This window comes from Carex rostrata, chromosome 17 (assembly GCF_964058835.1).
Source record: "Carex rostrata chromosome 17, lpCarRost1.2, whole genome shotgun sequence".
NCBI classification, from domain to species: domain Eukaryota; kingdom Viridiplantae; phylum Streptophyta; class Magnoliopsida; order Poales; family Cyperaceae; genus Carex; species Carex rostrata.
This window is the reverse complement of record NC_135934.1, coordinates 2,512,234-2,534,530: the sequence shown is the minus strand read 5'-3', so window position 1 is coordinate 2,534,530 and position 22,297 is coordinate 2,512,234. Positions and strand designations below refer to the sequence as shown.

General features: G+C 37.7%; 3 protein-coding genes and 1 pseudogene across 10 annotated transcripts; 2 read left to right on the top strand and 2 right to left on the bottom strand.

The window, feature by feature from the left end:
- Nucleotides 1-2,196: 2,196 nt before the first annotated feature.
- LOC144568663 (G-type lectin S-receptor-like serine/threonine-protein kinase SD2-5) lies at nt 2,197-4,671 on the bottom strand. The gene has a single exon (XM_078319035.1). It carries the CDS (start codon nt 4,669-4,671, stop codon nt 2,197-2,199), a length of 2,475 nt encoding a protein of 824 aa, XP_078175161.1.
- Nucleotides 4,672-6,521: 1,850 nt separating this feature from the next.
- On the top strand, nt 6,522-11,956 carry LOC144568286 (putative disease resistance protein RGA3). 4 transcript variants are annotated; one of them, XR_013515616.1, is made up of 5 exons: nt 6,522-6,813; nt 7,274-10,366; nt 10,677-10,781; nt 11,431-11,592; nt 11,774-11,956. XR_013515616.1 is itself a non-coding variant. In XM_078318580.1 (4 exons), the coding sequence occupies exons 1-3, from the start codon at nt 6,583-6,585 to the stop codon at nt 10,749-10,751; spliced, it is 3,399 nt and encodes a 1,132-aa protein (XP_078174706.1). In that variant the 5' UTR covers nt 6,522-6,582; the 3' UTR covers nt 10,752-10,781; nt 11,431-11,956. The 4 variants fall into 4 exon arrangements, 1 of the variants encoding a protein (XP_078174706.1); XR_013515617.1 differs by having other exon boundaries at nt 7,274-10,405; XR_013515618.1 differs by having other exon boundaries at nt 7,274-10,405; nt 11,431-11,956.
- Nucleotides 11,957-12,521: 565 nt separating this feature from the next.
- LOC144568287 (G-type lectin S-receptor-like serine/threonine-protein kinase At2g19130 pseudogene) lies at nt 12,522-14,749 on the bottom strand (annotated as a pseudogene). The gene is made up of 2 exons (XR_013515619.1): nt 12,704-14,749; nt 12,522-12,555 (listed from the first exon to the last, which is right to left on the bottom strand). The product of XR_013515619.1 is annotated as a G-type lectin S-receptor-like serine/threonine-protein kinase At2g19130 pseudogene (transcript).
- A 1,701-nt stretch (nt 14,750-16,450) lies between these two features.
- Nucleotides 16,451-20,193, top strand: LOC144568288 (hAT transposon superfamily). 4 transcript variants are annotated; one of them, XM_078318583.1, is made up of 4 exons: nt 16,451-16,623; nt 17,159-17,203; nt 17,471-19,078; nt 19,711-20,193. In XM_078318583.1, coding segments are annotated over exons 2-4 (1,968 nt in total). In that variant the 5' UTR covers nt 16,451-16,623; nt 17,159-17,202; the 3' UTR covers nt 20,070-20,193. The 4 variants fall into 4 exon arrangements, with proteins under 4 accessions (XP_078174709.1, XP_078174707.1, XP_078174708.1 ...); XM_078318581.1 differs by having other exon boundaries at nt 16,531-16,623; nt 16,937-17,203; XM_078318582.1 differs by having other exon boundaries at nt 16,537-16,623; nt 16,945-17,203.
- The last annotated feature ends 2,104 nt before the right edge of the window (nt 20,194-22,297 follow it).

Below are 22,297 nucleotides of genomic sequence, written 5' to 3'. Positions count from 1 at the left end.
GAATGCTTGCCTGCAATTTGTATAATGATGTCCAACATGTTCTTTGTTATTTATATCTTTTTGTGCTTTGTTCGGTTCATATGAAGAAATATCTGAGTTATTAGAATAACACTTGCCCGAAGAGTATAACCTTGCTATTCTTATTAAATTTTGAATTAGCGGAATAGTTCTTTCCTAACACTATCTCAATCAAGGGGAGAGAGATGCGTTTAGATTGTATGCAAATAAGAGTAACATCACCTATTTTTGAACAAGTGTTATTACCATACATTTTTTAAAACTTTAATAAATCAAAATTTAAAACTTAAAAGTCAAAATAAAACCGTTAGATGTGATCTATGTTATTTTTTCTATGTGCTTATAAAAAATTATCACATTTCAATATTTTTTTTATGTGAATCAATAAGTTCAAAAATCAACGTCTATAAATCATTCACATTAGTGCGTTTTTTATAAGTTCTTGATGACAATCAAAATGAAATTGAAATGTCATAATTTTTTACACATGCATAAATAAAATGATGTAGATCATATTCAACGGTTTTGTTTTAACTTTTAAGTTTTTAAAAATGGATGCACAGTGGAGGCATTTGAACCCTCAAATAAATAAATAATAATGAAGAGGTAAAATATCAGAAAATTTAGCATCCTTTATTATTCATTTTAGAATCGTTATTGTTCATCATAAGTTTATATAATATATTATTAACCGATTCGATCAGATGATAATAATTAAGATAATGTCCGAATATTTTCCTCTATTTATTTATAGTTAGGAAATAGCCTCTGTTACTGATATCAATTTACCTACAATTTGCAGTCTATTTCAATCTATCATGACATATTTTAAAAAAAAAAAAATCAAAATTTTGAGACTACAAATGTCAAAAGTAAACGCGAGTTTCTTCGTTTAACGTTGCACACGCCTTCGTGCCGGACTTCATCCATAGCCATGTTTGGTTTTTCTGTGGCTAATATGACAAAGGTATGGAAAACAATCAAGTTTTAAGTTTTTACCTGTTTTCTCCTGCAGTCTAATCCGTTATATCCTAGATTACAATGTTTCTATCATGGAAAATCCTTAAAAAAATGTGCTGAATATTAGAGAAGGGATGGAAAAAGAAAACAGAGAATGGAGAGAATGCTGCAACGATGATAGATTATATACAACAGATATTTTCTTGCATGACCTGGTAATCAAATTCGTCGATTACATCCTATCGTACATCCCCGTGCTGAGCGAGCAGCTTGACCATGTTGTCATTTCTGAAACGCCACCACTCCGCCTGATCAGCAAAGATGTTGATGTTGAGCAGGCTGAGTCGCAGCTTCTCTATATCAGCCCCGACACCCCATGCATCTGTCATGCTCGAGGTTGCTCTTGCCAGTACTTCTGATTGAGCCCACCTCCAACCGAGAGAGAGAGAGAGAGTAGGAATTTGACAATGTGTGGAGCACACATCTTGAAAGACTATTGGGTTATTAAGAAGAAATTTTCATGTGTACACTTGCAGACTTACAATTATATATTTACCCTTCTAAAATTGAAAATATGAAATCTACTAATGTTAGAGCTAATATTCTTTCTAATGTACTCATTGTAGACTCGAGTATATTGAAGGATGCAATTAACTTGGAGTTGAAATTTCGACGTGATTGATAATGGATTTATTTCTATTATTTAAATATTTTCCTCAATTATTATTGAATTGCAGAGGATTTTGTTATTTCTCAATTATTATGGAAATTTTCTTTGTATAAATGAAGAGTTGCAGGATAACAAGTATAACTAGACAAGATTTGTCATGCACCCATGTGCAGAGAAGAGAAGTATTTTTTTCTTGAAAGCAAGAAACAGGTAATATACCAGTATATACAGGATAAAGGGAGAAAACAGGGTGATTTTCTTGCTGCAAATAAGAATTCCCAAGAGTTATTTTCCGGATAATAAAACAAATTGGCATTTAAATGGTAGAAGTAGAATCCAAATAAAACCAAATTTAATGCAATGTACATTGTGTTTCGCCATACCCAACAGTAGTAATACCTTCAAACATGGATGCATAAAATAGAAGGCTCTAATAAAAACTAGATTGGACTTTATTAAACAACAATCTTATGAGTAAATACTACCGAAACACACTTCTATTATAACTAACGCAGATCAAAGATTGCTTCAAATCAGATTGCTAAGAATTACTCTTTCAGCTCAGAGTCATAAGGGGCTAGGCAAGATATATTAGAGATCATTGGAATTGAAGAAACAAAATTATAATCCAGTGATGTTTCTACCTCCATTGCTCCATCTAAAACTTTAACTACCATTAACATTGAAGGCCTTTTGGTGCTATCCCATTGCAAGCACCACATTGCAAGTTTCATCACATTCACAATTTTTTTTTTGTATAATTCGACATCACCAAGATTTTTGTCAATCAAATCTGATAGTCCATTGCTCTTAGATTTTTCTTCTAACAGTTTAATCAGATGACAATTCTCTTCAGTCTGGGAATAATCGAGGTTTCTCCTTCCAGATAGAATCTCCATTACCACCACACCAAAACTATAAACATCAACCTTCTCAGAGACCATTGCTGTCAACCATTCAGGTGCTAAATATCCAGGAGTGCCCCGCATTCCAGTCATTACTCTGCTCATATCCCTATCTATTAGCTTGGATAACCCAAAATCAGAAACTTTAGCATCAAAATTTTCATCTAAAAGAATATTTTCTGGCTTGATATCGAAATGCACAATTCTTTGCCTGCATTCCTCATGAAGATAACATAAACCCTTGGCTATGTGGGTTATAATTTTGAACCTGATGAGCCAATCCAAAGATACTCTCCCATCTCTACAGTAGATCCACTTATCCAATGATCCGTTACACATGTACTCGTAAACTAAAAGCCTATTCAACTTGTCAGCACAGAAACCGACCAGCCTCACAAGATTGATATGATGAATACTGCCAATAGTCTCAACCTCCGCCAAAAAATCCTTATTTCCATGTCCGACATTTTCCAAACGTTTCACTGCTATTCTCTCATCACCCCATCTTCCTTCAAACACAGTACCGAATCCACCTTCTCCAAGTTTTTTGACAAAGTTTTCAGTGGCCATTCGTAGCTCTTCAAAAGTGAACCTGGTTGGCATCCCTGGTAATTGTTCCATGAAATCCTCATCTTGTGCTTCTTCACGTCTTCTCGAGCACACTAGATACATACTAATTAAGGTGAGCATAAAGAGCAGAGCTCCAAATGTGGAACCCAGTATTGCTCCTAGCCCAACTTTGGAATTAGAAGGTGGAGGAGGGGTAGAAGGTGGTGAAGGGGCTGATTGAACCTTAATATATGCAGAAGAGTTATAATGGGCGGTCTCAAGTAGATGATTCCTAAGGGAAAAAACATCTGGTAGTGTATAACACGTGCCAGCTGATGAGTTCCCATTCGGCCACTCAAACATAGCAGCTTTACAACTGCAATTTCCAAGACATGCCTTTTTGCAACTATCCTCATCAGTTGGGCTAAATGCAACCAAGTCAATAGTATTGAAATAAGATACATTGTTAAGGTCTAACATAAGGTGATTGTTTACATCTTGACAAGTTATAGGAGTAACTGCATAGCAGCCAAGCTCCGCTTGTCGGTTATCAACTGGCACAAAGTAATTTTCTAAGGTTCCTGTGTGGGTGGGGCAGGTGCATTGTCCATTATTGCAAATTCCATATTTACCACACACAGTTGGGTAATCACAGTTATTCATTTTCAGCAAATCATCCACCATATTCCAATGTGTTCGATTAAAATCATAAAGTCTTAAGTGTCCATCAGACTCTAATCTCATGTACTGTTTTGATGTAGCAAGTGGTAATTGGAATAAAATTTTGGTTTTATTAGGATTGGATAATGTGGAGAACATAGTTAGGCTGCCATTCATGAATCTCATAAAAGTAGACTTGTCCACTGTTCTATTTCCTGAGCCGGAATAGTACATCTGTGGAGGATCCGACTCGACAAATCCAAACAGACCATCTTCAAAGAGGGTGAGATAAAGATTACTCTTGGTCAAATTAGTGCTAGAGGAATTAGCAATGATTCTCATGCCTCCTACTAGCGTTTGTCCCATTATCAGAGAATCAGTTGGGTAGTCACTAGATTGCCAGATTATAAAATTATTTATATCATAAAGCACTAGGGTACCAGATTCAGTGATGTTCATACCAACCACGGATCGATTGGCCACGTCAGTGGTCCAAACCAGACTACCATTACTGTCACGTAGGGTTAGACCATTTTGAGAAGTTAGTTGAAGTGTGGCATTTTCACTTACAGGCTGGGCTCGATTGGCTGACCAGATGACTTGAGGAGGGGCAACGAGCGTTATACCTCCACCGCTATTTGAAGATATAATGAATATGGAGAGAAAAAAACTCTTACAGGGAGGAAAGCAGTAAAACCCAGCAGCAAACGAAAGGAAGTAACCTGCTGAGTCTTGTCGGAGTAGGAGGGAACGAACAGTTGCACCATCTAAGGTATTCACACTGTGGGGTAGAGATGGTGAGTTGGTCCATGATGTCGGAGCAATTGCAGTAGGATAGTCAAAAGGTTGTGGATTAACAGAGAAACAGAAGCATAGGAGAAGTGCAAAGAAGGCAAGGCTAGAAGCCATTTGGGATAGTATTGGTTTAAGTTGCTATTCAATTATCGATACCAATGGTGGATAGACAGACAAAGGAGAAGTTACCCTTATAAAATCATCAGGCGTGCGTTGACAAAACCATTCAGGATGAATTCAATGAAAGCTCATTATTTTTAATCAATTGACAAATACCATGTACGTGCCGATGGTCAATGATGAAAACCACGGATCGAGTTGTACGTTTTGTGTCACTAGCCTGGTTTGATGCCTAATTTATATTGACATCGTTTTTTTAAAGGTTGGTGATAAGTGATAACTTATTTGCAGCTCCTCTGTCTTTGTATTCTAAATTTCTAATTAGCTAAACTATTACATAACCATCAGTATGCCAATACAAATATACAAACCAAAATGTCGGATTATATCGTATGGAACGGGACGGATTATACTGTCAGGAATTTTTTGTTCTTTTTTGTCCTTTATTTTATTTTTTTTTAACTCGAGTGGACTCACCAAATCCGATTATCTGGGTCAGATAAATTTGTGGTGTTTTTCATTATAAAGGAAAAACATTACAGCGTAAGAAATTAATTTATAGAGGTGCAAATCTAAGCCTAATTTAATTGGTTATTCAATTCAATGCTAACCTGAATCCAAAAACGATTCGAAAATCCGATACCATCTAAAATCCAACTAAAGTCTCTAACCATAGTCTGAACGATCAGTAGCCCAAGAGGCCAAGACGCTCTAAATCTGATCATCTGAACGATTTGAAATAATGCTCTCCATTGGTGCACGAGCGCAATAGTATACAGAGTTCATAATTTTTCTTAATATGTCGTATATAGTTAGAGTGCAAAAAACGTGTGCCATGTCGTGCTGTGTCATGAGTAACACACCGTGATTTTTGTGTCGTGCCGTGCCGTGTTATGCTGTGACGTGACTAAAATAGCAAGGAAAAGTCACGACACGCGAGTCATGCTATGCCTAAACGTGCCTCGCGTAACTATTTTAATCATAATTTTAGTTTATTCAACATTCACCATTTAATCAATATCTAATGATCTTAATTACACGTAACTCGCGTGACTACGTGCCATGCCGTGACTAGATCTTTCATGTGACATGCCGTGTAGTAACTAATATATCAAGGGATAATTACGACATGGGACACGCGAATCACGATACGTATCGGACAAACGTGCTGTACCATTCCATGATGGAGCCGGCTCCGCCGTGCCATTTTTTCCACTCTATATATAGTTCACACACATTAGTGCGCTAATATATATAGTTCACACACATAAGAACTCAGGACAACAAACACATTAAATATTAAAGGGGAAATACGTAATATTGAATATTTTTAGGGAATACATGAAATTCCTCCTTAAATAGTAATTGTTCTCTACGCTTTGCATTAGAATTAGAGAACCGCTGTAATTGACGGGTCCGATCTCGTAAAGTAGCTCAAATTTTGAGTTTGGAATCGGACCATTCGATCAAAAAAATTGGGGCTAATCCGGCCCGTGCGTTCTACACGGGGTTCTTTAATTCGTTCTCGAGCAGATCGGGACTGGGTATCCTCTGAGATATCTCATATTTTGCGTGACCGATATGTCCGGTGCCTATTCGGGGATAGCGCGGGGGCCAGTATTACTTGAGCTTTGAGATTCGTGCCTCATGTATTTGAATGGTTGAGATTCTCCAAAAAGTCAAGCAAAATATGAGATATCTCCGGATCCAAACTCAAAACTTGGGTTACTTCAGAGAATCCGAATACATATTTGACTCATTCACGGTCTCACATTCATCCGAAGTTCCAAACAAAACAAGTGAAATCGACAGAACTCCTACTTATTATCTCATACTCTACTGTGTGTGGTCCACCCGTTGTCAAATTCCTAGTCTCTCTCTCTCGCTCGCGCGGTTGAAGGAATAATGGATTGGGCTCAATCAGAAGTACTGTCAAGAGCAACCTCAAGAGTGACGGATGCATGGGGTGTCGGGGACGATATAGAGAAGCTGCGACTCAGCCTGCTCAACATCAACATCCTCGCCGATCAGGCCGAGTGGTGGCGTTTCAGAAATGATAACGTCGACAAGCTGCTCGCTCAGCTCAGGGATGCCAAGTACGATGCCGAGGATGTAATCGACGATTTTGATTACCAGGTTTGTACTGATCCTTTTTACCATCTCTTGTTATTACCAGGTTTGTACATTGATTGCATTTTGATTTAAGATCAGATTTATTGATTATTATCAGATTCATTGATTATTAGACTATGTGACCAATCCAATTCCCAATCGATGGGATATGAGCTTGACAAATTTTGCAATATAGATTACTGTTGACTGGATCCTGTACAAGTGTACTTATTCGTTTTATTAATCCAGACCACTCCAATTTCTTACCAGTTGTCCAATTTTTTAATGCAATGATGTTGTCAATATATGTTTCTCAATTGCTTAATTTGAGAATTCATACTCAATTATGGCTTAATTGAATCTTAAATATTAATACAAAAGGACTGAAATATGCATGTGCATTAATTGTTTTGGATACTATAATTCTACCATACAGCAATTTTACCTAATAAATTATTAGTCTGATTATTATTTCTCACATCAGGAGTTGAAAATGAAGGTCGAAAGTGGGGAAGGCAGTAACCGAGCACGAAGTATCTTCAGTAGGGCTTCTAGCTTTATGGGAGAGGTCTTAAGTGGTAAACCAAGTACAGTGAAGGATGTCCAGGATAGGTTGGACCTGGTTGCTAATTGTTTAAAGCAAGCAATTGAGTTGTTAGATTCAAAGAAGCCTGAAATAGTAGGCAATATGTATGCTAGAAGAGAGACGAGCTCGGCAGTTCTTGAGCCAGATATAATTGGCCGAGACTCAGAGAAGGAGGCTCTTATTAAAATTCTTGTGCAAATTGGAGATAGTGCAGTAGCAAGTGGCAGTGGAGATGCAAAGGATGTGACATTGGTGCGAAATAAGAGAAGAAAAATGAGGAATGTATCGGTTTTACCAATTGTCGGGATGGGAGGGTTGGGTAAGACTACTCTTGCTCAGATGGTTTACAATGATAAAAGGGTACTAGATCACTTCCCACTGAAAATTTGGGTATATGTTTCCGAACAGTTTGATGTAAAACATCTAACAAAGGAGATTGTGAAATCTGCCACAGGTATGCAAGAAAATAGTTTCCCCACTTTGGATTCTATCTATGTCGCACTAAAAGAGGAGGTACTTTCAAAGAAATTTCTGCTCGTTTTGGATGATGTTTGGAATGAAGACCCGTTAGAATGGGATGAGTTTTACAAGCGTTTTTACCATGGGGTTGAAGGAAGCATGATATTGCTGACCACTCGCTCTAAAGTGGTTGCTGAAATTTCTGAAACACTAGAACCGATATTTATCAAGGAATTACTAGAAGAGCCATATGCCAATTTGTTTAACAAGTGTGCTTTTGGGCTGGAAGACCCTAAAGACTATCCAGAGTTGGGGACCATTGCTGAGAAAATTCGTGCCAAGTTGATGGGGTCTCCATTAGCTGCCAAAACTTTAGGAGGATTGTTAAGAAGAAAGTTAGATGCGAGGCATTGGAGGGATATCTTGAATAGTGAATTTTGGCAGCTGAAGCAAGGGGACGGTGGAATTCTCCCGGCCCTTCGATTGAGCTATTTGAATTTACCTCCTGAGATAAAGCGATGTTTCTCCTTTTGTTGCATGTTCCCAAAAGGTTTCTGGTTTAGAAAAGAACTATTGGCGAGCATGTGGGTGGCACATGGTTTTGTGAAGTCTCAAGGAGACGAGCTGTTGGAACAACGAGGGGCTATGTACTTTGAAGACTTACTAAGCAGGTCATTATTTTACTCATATGGTCCGGGTTTGGAGACATTTATGATTCATGATTTGATGCATGATCTAGCACAGTCAGTTTCAAAGGATGAGTGCTTTTACATTCAAACGAGTGAATCTGAACAGAGAGCTCCTGAGTCTGTTCGTCACTTGGCAGTAGCAAAGGATCTTGTTGAGGTGATAAGGTCAGACAAATACAACAAGCTACGTTCACTTGCATGTTTTACAGCTTATCGACCTTTTCATGGTTTGAATTCTTCATGTAGTTTCTTGCTCAGTGAGTTCTTCTATCTGCGTATGTTTAATCTGAATAATTGTGGTATAAAAGAATTGCCAGTGAGTTTTGGCAACTTGAAGCACCTAAGATACCTTGATCTCTCTGACAACAAAATTGAAGAGTTGCCCGAGTCCATAGGTCAACTTTATAATTTACAACTTTTGGACCTTACTAGGAGCCCACTGAAGAAATTTCCGAAGGGGTTTACTAAGTTAATTAGCTTGAGGAAGCTTCGCATCAATCACAGAATTTTACCTATGATAAGTGGGATTGGGAAGCTAACATCTCTTCAAGACTTGAACGAATACCAAGTCCAGAGAAAAGATGGGCACAGAATTGGAGAGTTGCAACATATGACACAGCTGTTGAGAAAGCTTCATCTTTATGATTTGGAAAATATAGAGGGCAAAGAGGAAGCTGCTCAAGCTATGCTTTCTAACAAGAGGTATATTGATATATTAATCCTAGCTTGGACTGAAAATAGAAACATAAACCATGGACTCGATGAAGAAGTGTTCGATTCCCTCCAACCTCATCAGAATCTCAGGGTGTTTTATATTTATTATTTTGGGGGTCTGAAATTGCCTTCATGGCTGCATGAAGGATTCCCACGTCACTTGAGTGACCTCGGGATTGTCGGATGTGCAAATCTCAATGTAGTACGGAATTTGCCTTCTTCGCTCTCTGAGCTAACGATTGAAAGGTGTCACAACTTAATTAGTGTCGAAGAATGCCTACTGCCAGATCAACTACCAGACATTAAGAAAATATTTCTAGTTGATTGTAAGGAGCTAAAATCAGTACCTGTTGAAAATTTTAACGGCTTTGTCTTCCTTCAAGAGTTAGAGATATCTGATTGCCCCAAGCTAACTTGCTCAAGAGAGCTTGTGCTACCATCCTCCATCCAAAAACTAGTGATGAAATTGTGTGGTAACCTTGACATGTCACTCCCAAATTGCCTGAGAAACCTTACAAATCTTACCAAGTTGAGAATTGAGAAGTGTCCCCACATAACATCCCTTGGGAGTGAAGCACTCAATCAGCTCAATGCACTTCAGGAATTGTCCATCAGGGAATGTGAAGAGCTAAGTATCATAGGTAGTTTACCTAATCCACTTCTTTTGAAGAAACTATGTATTGTGAGATGCAAAAATTTAATACAAGTGGATTTATTGATGCAAAATAGTGGACAAGGGGGGAGCAGTAGATCACATCTTGAATTTATGGTGATCAGTAACACCTCTCTTCTCAAAGTTCCATCATTTAGAAGTGCATTGCCTTCCTTGCAAACACTTGAAATAGAAGGGTCGATAGAACTGTCAGTGTTTAGTGGAGAGGATCAGGCCATGTTGCAAAACCTCAACTCGCTAAAAAGGCTATCCTTTTCTGATTGTGATAATCTTCAATGGCTGCCACCATGGTTGCATGGCCTTACTTCTCTCAATTATCTGAGAGTAATGAACTGCCCCAAGGTAAGGTCGTTGCCAGACAATGGCCTTCCTACCTCTCTTACTGACTACCGATGTGGCTCTTGTGACCCCGGATTTACGGAGCAGTTCAAAAGGCACATGAAAGCTTGTCATCAGGTCCGTCATCCCCCATAGCTTCATGAATGTATAAAGCTGGTACATACTTAAAACTCTATTTATCATCTTTTGCAATGCCCAGATTCGAATTTCATGTGTTCGTTCGACTTCTATCCTCTTTGCTTAGTGTGATTCTTAAATCTTTTATGCACTCTTAAAATCAGAAATATATTTGGTGATTTTTTTCTTTATAAAAGTGAGCTCAAAGGCCCACCGATTTCATTAGAAACCAAAAATATATTTGGTGATTGATAATAAAGTATGATGATGAAGTTGCAGGAGTCTGATATCTTGTTCAATGAAATTGTAGGAAGTGCACAGAGGATCTACAAGTCTGTATGTTTTTTGGCTTACAGAACTGACTCTCTCCTCTTTGTGCCATTGACATTTCTTGTATTCAAGCCATTATTTGGAGGTATGATGTTTCCTTTTTCCTTTGTAAACCTGTTTGTTTTTTTGTTCATATGTCCGGAAGTATAAAGGAGATGGAATAACGACTTGAATTTTCTTAGAACCTACTCGAGTATTAAGGAATGAGCACTTTGAATTGATCAGCTTCTATTGAATATTTAGGGGTACTATTAGGTTGATAATTTAGAAAGTTAATATTATTTAGTGCTAAATGGCATTGATTTGTAAATGGGTCATGTATCAGGAGCTAGATGTTCAGTCAGTATAAAAAATTAATTTGTAGGCTGTCCATGTTATCAACTGAGGTCTAAGGCTGCCTGATATTAGGTAGTACTGGTACTGATAGTAAGGCCTCTATTGGTTAGAGCCTAGAGGTTTCAAAAATGTCTTCATCAAGGATTGATTAGAACGAGGCCTGTTCCTGTGTAGTTTCTGGTTGGTTCTGGTCTCTGGTAGTTTAGGTTCAGGTTGAGTTGGTTCTGGGTTTCGGGTTTCAGATGTCATTCCAAAAACAACTTAATTTGGGAGTTGTGGTTGAGTTCTATGTGCTTGCTTAGACACAAATAAAACTGAGTACTGATTTACATGTATTATTCTTTGCTATGGGACTCCTTTTTGAGAAATTTACTTTGTTTGATATTATGACTTTACAGGTTCAATCGTAATTTCCCTCTCTGACACGGGCAATTAAAAAGAAGAGTGTTCCTATTGTAAGAAGATATCTTCTGGGGCTTGTGTTCACAGCAATTTGTTGGAGTGCTGATTGAACCTAACACAATTTTTTGTATATACATTTTGAAACTGAACTACCCAAGGTACTACGAATTCAGATCCAGTGAAGTAACCCAATTTTGGGTTTTAGATCGGGACCGTCCAATTCGAATCTGTAGCAATCCATCCCGAAGTTGAGCGCACACATCTCGAGCGACGGATTCGAATTAGACGGTCCCGATCCAAAACCCAAAAATAGGGTTACTTTAGGGGATCTGGACCCAGGTACTATTGGTTTTATGTTAATTATCTAAATCTCAGTTCAGAAGTAAAAAAAGCTTCCTGCAATCAAGGTCTTGAGAATGCCACTTGTGCATGTTTCCAACAATTTCATCTTATTACTCAATTATTATTCTCTCTGCATATTTGTTTGTAGTCATTTTTTCGCATTGTATATATTGCACCTTATAACTAGTCTGTGAAATACAGTAGACTGACAAGTCATATTGTACTAATTTATCGACCTGTATGCCACAGTTGATAAAAACAAGGACAAAAATAATGAAAGAAACACAGCCAACTAAGTAAATTGGGTCTGCTGTTGGTATTATACTTTGTGAGCTTGCTTGGGTCATTTAAAATTTGCTTCACAGAAAGCAACAAAGCACAAATGTTCACATCAAGGCCCACATTGCTATAAAAATAGAGTTTTTTTTTAATTAAAAAAAAAGGCTCATTCCTATCTTAGCCAGCACCGATAAGAATTTGTACAAAACCAATCCTGGTCTGCACTAGGATTTGCTGGACTGATACCAGTCAGGTATTGTAAAGGTTTCAATAAAACACTTTTTTTGTTTATCTATTTTATTTTGTGTTGAGAAATACATGATTAAGATATTAGCAATCAAGTTGTAGCAAAAAAATAACACAAGAATAAATTGATACATGATGTATCAACAATATCTTTGTTTGTACCTCTAGGAAGTGTCTATAAGGTAACCTTTAATTGGAACTATGTATACTGCCAAGCAAGTGAAAACCAAAAATTCAATTTAATTAAGAAAAAACTTAAAACTTAACACATGCAGTATTAGTAAAACTGGTAATTAAACACGCTATAGCCTACCAGCCAATAATAGTTTACCATCCAACTCAGATTCAACAATATAAATAACGAGGTTCTAAACTAAGTAGCAGCAGCGCATAACTTAATACAACTACTGAACTACATAAACCAGAAATAGGAAACCAAAACAACAAGAAAATTGGAAACAAACTTAACAGTATAATGAAAATTCAATTGGAACCTAATTCTGGTGTAGACCTCAACCAACTATAGAGTACATGGAATCATTCTCAAGATCCACAAGCCTTTGGAGAAAACTCGGAATCGGAGGCATCAAAACTTCAACAACACCCTCCAACATTTGAACTTCTCGCATCGATGGTCTATCCATTTCCATCTCTTGAATGCACCAACAAGCAACCTTACAAGCTATGTTAAGCTCCCTCATCTCTGCATTTCCCTGCAACCTGTCATCTAACAGGCACACAATCTCTCCTTGTCTGATTTTCATAGAAGCGTAAAGAGGGAAGTAAGTGCATTCTGGATTTTGGAATTTCTCTGTATTTCTCTTCCCTGATATGATCTCGAAAAGCATCATGCCGAAACTATAGACATCAGCTTTTTTTGTAATCGGCTGCCCAGAGATCCATTCGGGTCCAAGATAGCCAATTGTTCCTCTCATTGCTGTTAAGTCTCTGCTAAAATCTCTTCCTAGTAGTTTTGCCATACCAAAGTCGGCAATTTTAGGATAAAAGTTTGCATCGAGAAGTATATTCTCAGGCTTAATGTCACAATGAATAATGCAGTATTGACATTCCTCATGCAAATAAGTTAAACCTCTTGCAATTCCAACCATTATTTTGTAACGGGTGTTCCATTTTAAACCATCACATTGATTTGAAAAGAGATGAGAATCTAAAGAACCATTTGGCATGTACTCATACACCAACAAACGTCTAGTGCCTTCAGAGCAAAATCCAAGAAGTTTGACAAGGTTTATGTGCTGAATTATTCCAATCGTTTGCACCTCTGTTCTGAACTGCTTCTCTTCAAAGCAAACAGTTTTCATTCTCTTAACAGCCACAACAGTTGAATTTGGTAATGATCCCTTGAAAACAGTACCAAAGCCTCCTCCTCCAAGCTTGTGAAAGGAATTCTTGGTGATGTTTTTTGTTTGTGCATATGAATATGCTACCAGCTGGTTCCCACTTACATCCTTTTGGTTTAAGATAAAGCAAGTTGCTTTATGCTTCCAAATAACCAATAACCCAACAACCAATAAGGCTGCAACCCCTATGGCGGACATAATGATAAATCGATGTGCCCGTCGACTGTGTTTGGGAGCTGGAATTTGAACACGAATGTTCATTTTATCCCCATTCTTGTCGTAACTTGTTAGGACAGTATTTTGTAGTTCTCCAAACCATAGGCTACAGTTATTCGTATAAGAATAAGCGGTACAAGAGCAATTACTGAGACATGCTGCAGCACACTCAATTTCGTCTTTTAGCACAAGCAATTGGGGATCATCAGGATACTTGTTTATATTATTGATTTTGAGGAATACATCATCAAAACTGGAACTTCTAATAATTTGACAATTGAGTGATATATCTCTTGAACAACTGCCACGATAGTATCCGTATCCCCACCACTCTTCTGGATAAGTAGGATGAAAATAATCAGGACAAGAGCATGGTCTTCCCTGAACTGAGCACAAGCTAGATGGACCACACAATGAATCAAAGTCACACATAGTGTTTGGACCAAATAAAAGAGTACTAATATTGGGAGGATCATTAACCCAATAATTCATTCCAACTAATTGTATGAATGTATGGTTTTTGTTGGTAACCTTAAAAGTTACTAAACCATTGCTGTAATCCTCTATATCAATTAATTGCGGAAATATACCATAGTATGTGGTGTTACTAGATAATTGTCTGATAATATACCCCCTAGCTCTACTTGGATCTAACTCCAAACTGAACGTAATGGAAGCTGAATAATCCATATACGTGAGGTAAACATTATTTCCCGTGGCCGTATTATATCCAAGCGGTGCTCCCGGGAACCAAGTATCAGTTGGGTGATCAAAACTTTGCCATACTATTCTTGAAATGTTATCCTCTTCTTTTAGTACAAGATTGCCAGTATCAAGGAGAACTGCAATAGTAGAGGTGGTTTCATCCGATCTTCTAGTACATTTAATTTCTAAAAGGTTTTATCTATTTTGAGAATTTATTTTTTTCAAAAATAGATATAACATTTTAGAAATTAAATGTACTAGAAAGATGACAATATTTTTTGTATTTACTTAGAAGTAGGGGTGATTAATGAGCGAGTTAGGGTATGCTCATGCTCGCTCATTAAGTAAATGAGCGAGTTGTTAATGAGCGAGTTTAAATGAGCGGATAAATGAGCGAGTTGTAAATGAGCGAGCTTTTAATGAGCGAGTTATGAGCGGCTCACGAGTTATGACTTATGACTCATAAAAAAATTATATAGTGTGTCCACGCATAACAAAATTTGTTAAAAGTCATCATAATAATCCAACAAATTATCATAATTCATTTAAATGAGCGAGTTGTTATGACTATTACTTGTTTTGGGCCTTTAGCGGAGGTTTTGGTTCTGCCGATTTACAAAAAAAATGAATATGAAACTATGAATATTAGTATATTACACAAGATTAAATGTTACATTGTACTCATTATATTACACATAATTAAATATGAAACTATGCTCACTATCTATCAATCTTAATAAGGCAAGGTTGATGTTATACAGAATTACATAGGATTAAATGTGGTAGGGATTAGGTGTGGCAAATTCTTAATGAGCGAGTTATGAGCGAGTTGGGTCATGCTCATGCTCACTCATTAAGTAAATGAGCGAGTTTAAATGAGCAGATAAATGAGCGAGTTTAAATGAGCTTTTAATGAGCGAGTTATGAGCGGCTCACGAGTTATGAGCGATTTACTCACCCCTACTTAGAAGTGACTTTTGAACCATAATCAATAACTAAGAATCCAAGCATTTTTCTTTTTTTTTGAAATAACACATAAATAAATATATTAATTTTTCTTACAGCCCCAAAAAATCCAGCACGAAAAATGTTGATCCGGGTTATTTGTAGCAGCTTTTCTAATAAATCAAATTATATAGTATTACATCTATTTTCAAATATTTCAATACAAAAAATAAATAAATTATAAATATTTCTATTTAAATAAAAAATATGAAAAATGCAAAAAAAAATATGAAACAGCAAAAAAAATTTAACCGCAAATTTTTTTTGCGTTTTTAGACTGAATTACCGCAAAAAAATTTTGCGGTTTGGGTCAATTTCGAAAAAAAAATAGAAAAATCTGGATAGTTTATGAAATTTCATATTTTTTTTGGATATTAATAAAAATTTCGGTTTTTGTTTTTTTTTGAAAAAGCCTACCTAATCTCAAAAGAAAAAGTTTCGGCCAAGCAATGTTGCCGATTGCCATCTCAAATTCGACAATATTGGGACAAAAGATTTGCATGCGGAAACATATACCCTGAGTCCCTGACTTGATATCACAATAGATAATGCAATTTCTCTTGCAATTAGTCAACGATAAATCCAACATTCACCATCGTTCTCAGAACATGTGCCACAGAAGATCAGAATAATTTTTCTTTTATTGTCGTATCGTGAGCTAGTATTATTGTACAAAAAATTATAACCTGCAGTGCGTTATCAATGTCGTACACGTGTCCCTCCATATCGCCGAGATCTCCCAGTCTTTATCCACGAGTCCGAATCCTCTGTGGTTACTCAAATTTTTTGTTAAGATCTGGATCAATCTGATTCCTTCAATATTCGTGCCTATACATATGACAGTCGAGATCTAAACGCAAAATTTGAGGTACTTTAGGTATTATTATTCCACAAACAAAGCCCAAAGTTAAAATGAATTAAAAACCAAAAAACCAGAGAAACAAACCCTAGGCGGCGAGATCTCGTCTCGCGATATCTGTTTTAATTTTCCTTTTTATTACCCGAAGCCAACGATAAATTTAGCCAATTTATAAGGTGCGTATTTTCTACCTTTCTTTTCTTATCGAGCTCGAATTTCTCTTCGTTTTATAGATTTATCTCGCTCCAAATAAAAAATGCCGAGCTCTATCAGTTCCAAATTCTTACAAGTTCAGTCTTTATCAGAGAGTTTCTTCTCTCAGTTTCTGATATTCCTTCCCTTTGAGGCTAAACCTTGATAATTGCTTGAGGAGAAATTGGCGATAAGTATCTAATGAGAAGATTATTACTTGTTAGCGAAAGCGTATTTTTAGTACAAATTAAAGTGCATATGCAGAGAAATTCTCAACCTTTTTAGTTAATTTTTCAGTTTATTAGACCCAGAGAGAAACATAGAGCGCGCTTTTCTAGTGACACTAACGACTACGATACTTCCGGTCATGTGTGCCAGATCAGATGGTACTAGAAATGTACCAGTTTGGTACTGGTTGCATCAAATTCTCTTTAGCTGCTATTTTCTTCATCGCTTATAGTGTTTTGTTGCATATAACAATTGACCTTAATTGGCTGATACAGTGTTTATTTTATACAGGTGCTTATTCATTAGTTGCATGATACAACTACCTCCTACTAACAAGTAAGATTCTCCTTTTAATTGGTACATTCTCGAATTTACTGTTCTTTTTTTTTTACCAGTACCAATGCATTTAGTGACAGTTTCATCCTCTGGTAAAGTATAAAACCTGACAAGTTCCCAACCATGTACTTCTACAAGTGCCAGTTTACCACATTGATGTCAAGAAATTATTGAAAAAAAAAATATATCTATATAATTATAGTGCACAGAAACAGTGCAAAAAATAAAGATTGAATAAAGTTCTGAAAGTTTCTTTTCCAACTCCAGTGGTACGAGAAAAGGATGCCTGCTGGGAATATTGCGAAAAGCTTGAAGGAAATAAGGTCAGATGCAAGTTTTGTCTCAAAATTTTGAATGGCGGTATCAGCCGTTTGAAATATCACCTGTCACGTATCCCGGCGAAAGGGGTGCACCCATGCGGCAAGGTAAGAGACGACGTAACCGAAAAGGTGAATGCAATTCTTGCTATGAAAGACGAAACAAAAGCAGCCTCCAGTGTGAAAAAACAACGCCTAGCTGAGGCCCGAACTCTCATTGCTACTCTACCTCCCGCAAAACTACCTTTCATTAGCCCACTTAGTTCAAGTCGAATTTTATCTCTTCCCCAACAACGCGCTCCATTGGATGCAGAGAGGTGCATTGCTGAGTTCTTTTTTGAAAATAATTTGGATTTTACCATGACGAGTTCAAGTTCATACCAACTCATGCTAGAGGCTGTTGGTGGGCCTGGGTTTAAAGGCCCGTCAAGAGAAGATTTAAAAACTGTGTGGTTACCCAAGTTTAAAGAAGAGATAAATGCTTGGATTGAAGAAATAAGAGAGGATTGGGGTACTACTGGATGTACTATTTTGGCTGACACATGGACTGATAACAAAACCCGAGCTCTGATAAGCTTCTCCATCTCTTCCCCGCTTGGCACCTTTTTCCACAAGTCAGTTGATGCGTCGACTTACTTCATAAACAAAAACTCGAAGTGTCTGTATGAATTATTCGATTCTGTTATTCAAGATTTTGGGCCTGAAAATGTGGTGCAAATTATAACTGATAATGTTTTCAACTATGGCAATGTGGGTAACCAGATAATGCAAAACTATAGCACGATATTTTGGTCCCCTTGTGCTGCTCGTTGTGTTAACTCTATTTTGGATGAATTTTCTAAAATCGATTGGGTTAATAGATGTATTGTTCAAGCCCAGTGTATAACTAAATTTATTTACAACCATGAAATGATACTAGAGATGATGAAAAAATTTACTGGTGGTCAAGAACTGGTAAGAACTGGTATCACAAAACCTGTTTCTGACTTTCTCACTCTACAATTGATGTTAAATCACCGACCAAGGTTAAAGCACATGTTCACCAGCCCAGAGTACACATCCTCTCCCTATGCCGGTAGGGCCCATAGCATCACCTGCATTGACACACTTGACGACACCGAACTATGGAGGTCAGTGGAGGAAATTGCGGCAGTGTCAGAACCCTTATTAAAAATCCTGAGGGATGTTTCCGGGGGCAAACCGGGGATCGGTAGTATATATGAGTCCATGACCAAGGCCAAGGATTCAATCCGCACTTACTACATAATGGATGAGGGAAAATGCAAAACCTTCTTAGATATTATCGATGCCAAATGGCGACACGAGTTACACTCATCTCTGCATGCAGCAGCCGCATACCTAAATCCAAGTATACAGTACAACCAGGAGGTGAAGTTTCTTGGGATGGTCAAGGAAGAACTACATGTGGTGCTTGATAAGGTGTTACGGATGCCTGAGCTGATGAAGGATATAACGAGTCAGATTTATACCTTTCGTAAGGCACAAGGGATGTTCGGGTCGAATCTGGCGAAAGAGGCTCGAAATTCTACATCTCCTTGTGAGTATTGAAGCTCCATTTTAGAATTTGATTTAGTTTTATCCCTTATTGGCTTTATTATGTTTCATGTGGTGATGTGTTTGCCCTTTTCTGGTTGAATTGCATGATATTAATTTAAATTAGGTAATCTAATTAAGTTATTGGGGGGTCTGATACCGGTTCATATTGGCACTGAGAGTTGGGTCAACTTATTTTTTTCCATTATACTTTTTTTTTAAAATGCAATGTTTTCAATTCAACTTTGGTTAACTTAAAGTTGTGATTTGGGGTCTGGTACTGGTGTGTTCTGGTTTCTCCTGCTCTTATGTTTCTTGTTTAATTTGTGCTTACGTGGAGTTTTTTTTAGTTGCAGTAGGTCATATTTCAATCTCTTCCTTTTCCAAAGGTCACTTTCATGTTTGATACCAATAAAAACCATTTACGAAGGACCAGAAACAACGAAAATTCCAATATCAAATCCTTGTTTAAAACAATGTTGCTTGGTACCAACTGACATGAACCATGCACAGGCCAGTGTTCAAAAAATCTGAACCCATCCACATAAGTAGTAAAATCTTATACTCAAAAAGGAACTGCTGTTTTTATTCTTCAAAGCCATGGCTAACAGTTGTCGTATCTAAAATCTTTAAAAGGGATGTGGTGGGAACAGTACGGCGACTCAGCACCGGGCCTACAACGAGCAGCAGTGAGAATACTCAGCCAGGTATGCAGCACATGGAGCCTCGATCGAAACTGGAACACAATCCAACAGATTCACTCTGACAAGCGCAACCGCCTTGACAAAGAAACCCTAACCGATCTCCTCTATGTCCATTCTAATCTCAAGCTCAGGTCAAAGGGGAAGGCTTCTGAGTCCGACCCGATTGAGAAGGAAGACATTGACATGACTTCTGACTGGGTTGAGGAGACAGAAAACATAGCACCAACCCAGTGGCTTGACCGTTTTAGCACCACCATGTTTAGCTCAAACGATCATATATTCGGTTTGTAGTTTGTGCACTGGTTTCCCACCCGTTAAAGGGTTATGTATAGACTATAGCAGTAGTAGGTTAGGTTCTTTAGTATATTTTTGTGTATTTTGAATTATGTAAGGTCTAGTGCGGCCATTTTTATTAATATCCCTAAAACAAATGTAAATTTTAAAAATGTCTCTGTTTCCCATTTTTTTTTAAAAATGCCCTAACCGCCTGGGCCCAGGGCGGCCCAAAATTCCCCATGGAGCGCCAGCCCCTGGGGCGGCCCATAGCACAAATGAGGCGCCAGTCCCCAGGGCACACATGCTCATGTGTGTGTGTTTTTTTTTTTTTTTAGAGAAATCTTAGTATTTTGATTTGAATAATTTTATGAAAAAAGTTTAGGGTTTATGTATATGTGTATGTGTATGTCAAAAAATAAAATATTATTTGTATGGCTACCGGAAGCATTTCGGCCGAGGTGCTTCCGGGGTTATATTTTAGTGTGTATCAAACAACAAATCTAAATCGTTAGATGTTCAATCTATTATAAAATATGCTTGGAGACCAAATTTTACATTTTTTGGAATTTTTTTACTATTTATTAAGATGGTTTGAAAATCGCTGTTTTTATTAAAATTCTGCATCATTAAAAAATTCAACATAATGCGCGCCAATGTAATACAGCAGTCCCATAGTAAAAATACTACAGTCAGAAATATATTACAATAAACAAAAAAGTTCACACAAGCGAAATAGCAAGTTTATCTGCCCCTACCACGACGTCTCAATAAACCTAACAAACGACTAGTTGTACTGGTATGAGCTGCAGGTGCGGCATTACTTGTAGAGTCTTGGCAACTAGATGATTGGCTCGAAGAAGGGGGGTAGTGTTCTACCAGTTGCTTCAGCAACAACTCTACATTTTCTCTTTCGTTGTGCGCGTTTATGGCATCTGAAAATAAGAATACAATTCAGTTAGTAATATAATAAAATCATAAATGAATTTCGTACAATGCTACATACCTGCCGTGCGCCTGTCAGAAACAGAACGGCGAGCCCGATTTCCCGACGGTCGCCTACCACCCATCTCGTCCATGGTCATTACAATACGCTTGTGTCTCCTCCTCCCCTTTCTTATCCATCCTTCTTAAGGGAGTATTCTATCACCGACATATGCAGGCCACTCGTGCTGATCGGGATAAGAATGAAAAGATCCACCCCAAGTGAAAGCAAGGTAATTGGTACGGTACATGTCAGCAACATAGTGATCCTCGCAGTAGTTCCTCACTCGGCATACCGCCATCACGTGACTACAGGGTATGTGACTTAGTTGGGGTCCCTGGCATGTACAGGTTACCGCCCTGGCATCTCCGAATTTAACCACGTACTTGCAAGCCCTCTTGACAAACGCCATAGTCCCATCTGGTTTACGGCTAGTAGGAACGTACTCATTTGGATTTTTCACTTCGAATTATGTTCCATCATTACCCATCGGGATAACGGTCATAGTTGCACCTTTATCCCTGTGTCGTCTTAGTTTCTCCTCCACCCTTGTTGAAAATGACTGGTTCATCCTTATTAATTCTGCGGCCTTAGCACGCCGTTCCTGAAACCAGGCATTTAACTTGTAGAATGTGTCCTCTACAATTGCAGCCATAGGCAACATCCGGCTCTGCTTGAATACTGCATTCAGCGACTCGGACCCGTTGGTTGTCATAATTTCCCAACGCCAACCTCCATCACGGGATTGATATATTTTCTCGTATGCTGGATCTTCGTTGACATCTCGGGGATTATTTTTGCCCACCTTCATTAGGTAGAGATTTGCCTTTGGCATGTACTACACAAAAAATAAGGAAATAGAATAATGTAAGTAAACAATTGTACTGAAAAAATCGTTCTCTTAAAATACAATAATATATGTAAACAATTGAAATACATGTACCTTTGCAAAACTGTTAGTCATCTCTACCACCCTTCTCGGCTTTTTATTTCTGCAATTTCATCTAAATGTTTGTTGAACCCACTCGTCGCCCCCGGTTGCCTTGGAAAGGTTCTCCGCAACGTGTTGCATACACAACCTGTGCACACACTGGCCAGTACGTGTTGACCAACCGTAATCTTCACGATCAAAAACATATTTTATTCCTTTGTGCTGGTCTGATATCACGCAGAAAAACTTCCCTTCCCCAATCACCCGTCTTCTTAAAAACTGCATAAAGAATCCCCAGTTCTCGCCGTCCTCTTTATGAACAATTGCAAA

Coding starts and splice junctions, on each gene's coding strand:
- LOC144568663 (XM_078319035.1), bottom strand. CDS start 4,671: ATGGCTTCTAGCCTTGCCTTCTTTGCACTTCTCCTATGCTTCTGTTTC.
- LOC144568286 (XM_078318580.1), top strand. CDS start 6,583: ATGGATTGGGCTCAATCAGAAGTACTGTCAAGAGCAACCTCAAGAGTG. Junction 6,814..7,273: donor TCGACGATTTTGATTACCAG/GTTTGTACTGAT, acceptor TTCTCACATCAG/GAGTTGAAAATGAAGGTCGA. Junction 10,367..10,676: donor ACATGAAAGCTTGTCATCAG/GTCCGTCATCCC, acceptor ATGAAATTGTAG/GAAGTGCACAGAGGATCTAC.
- LOC144568288 (XM_078318583.1), top strand. Junction 19,079..19,710: donor TCGAAATTCTACATCTCCTT/GTGAGTATTGAA, acceptor AATCTTTAAAAG/GGATGTGGTGGGAACAGTAC.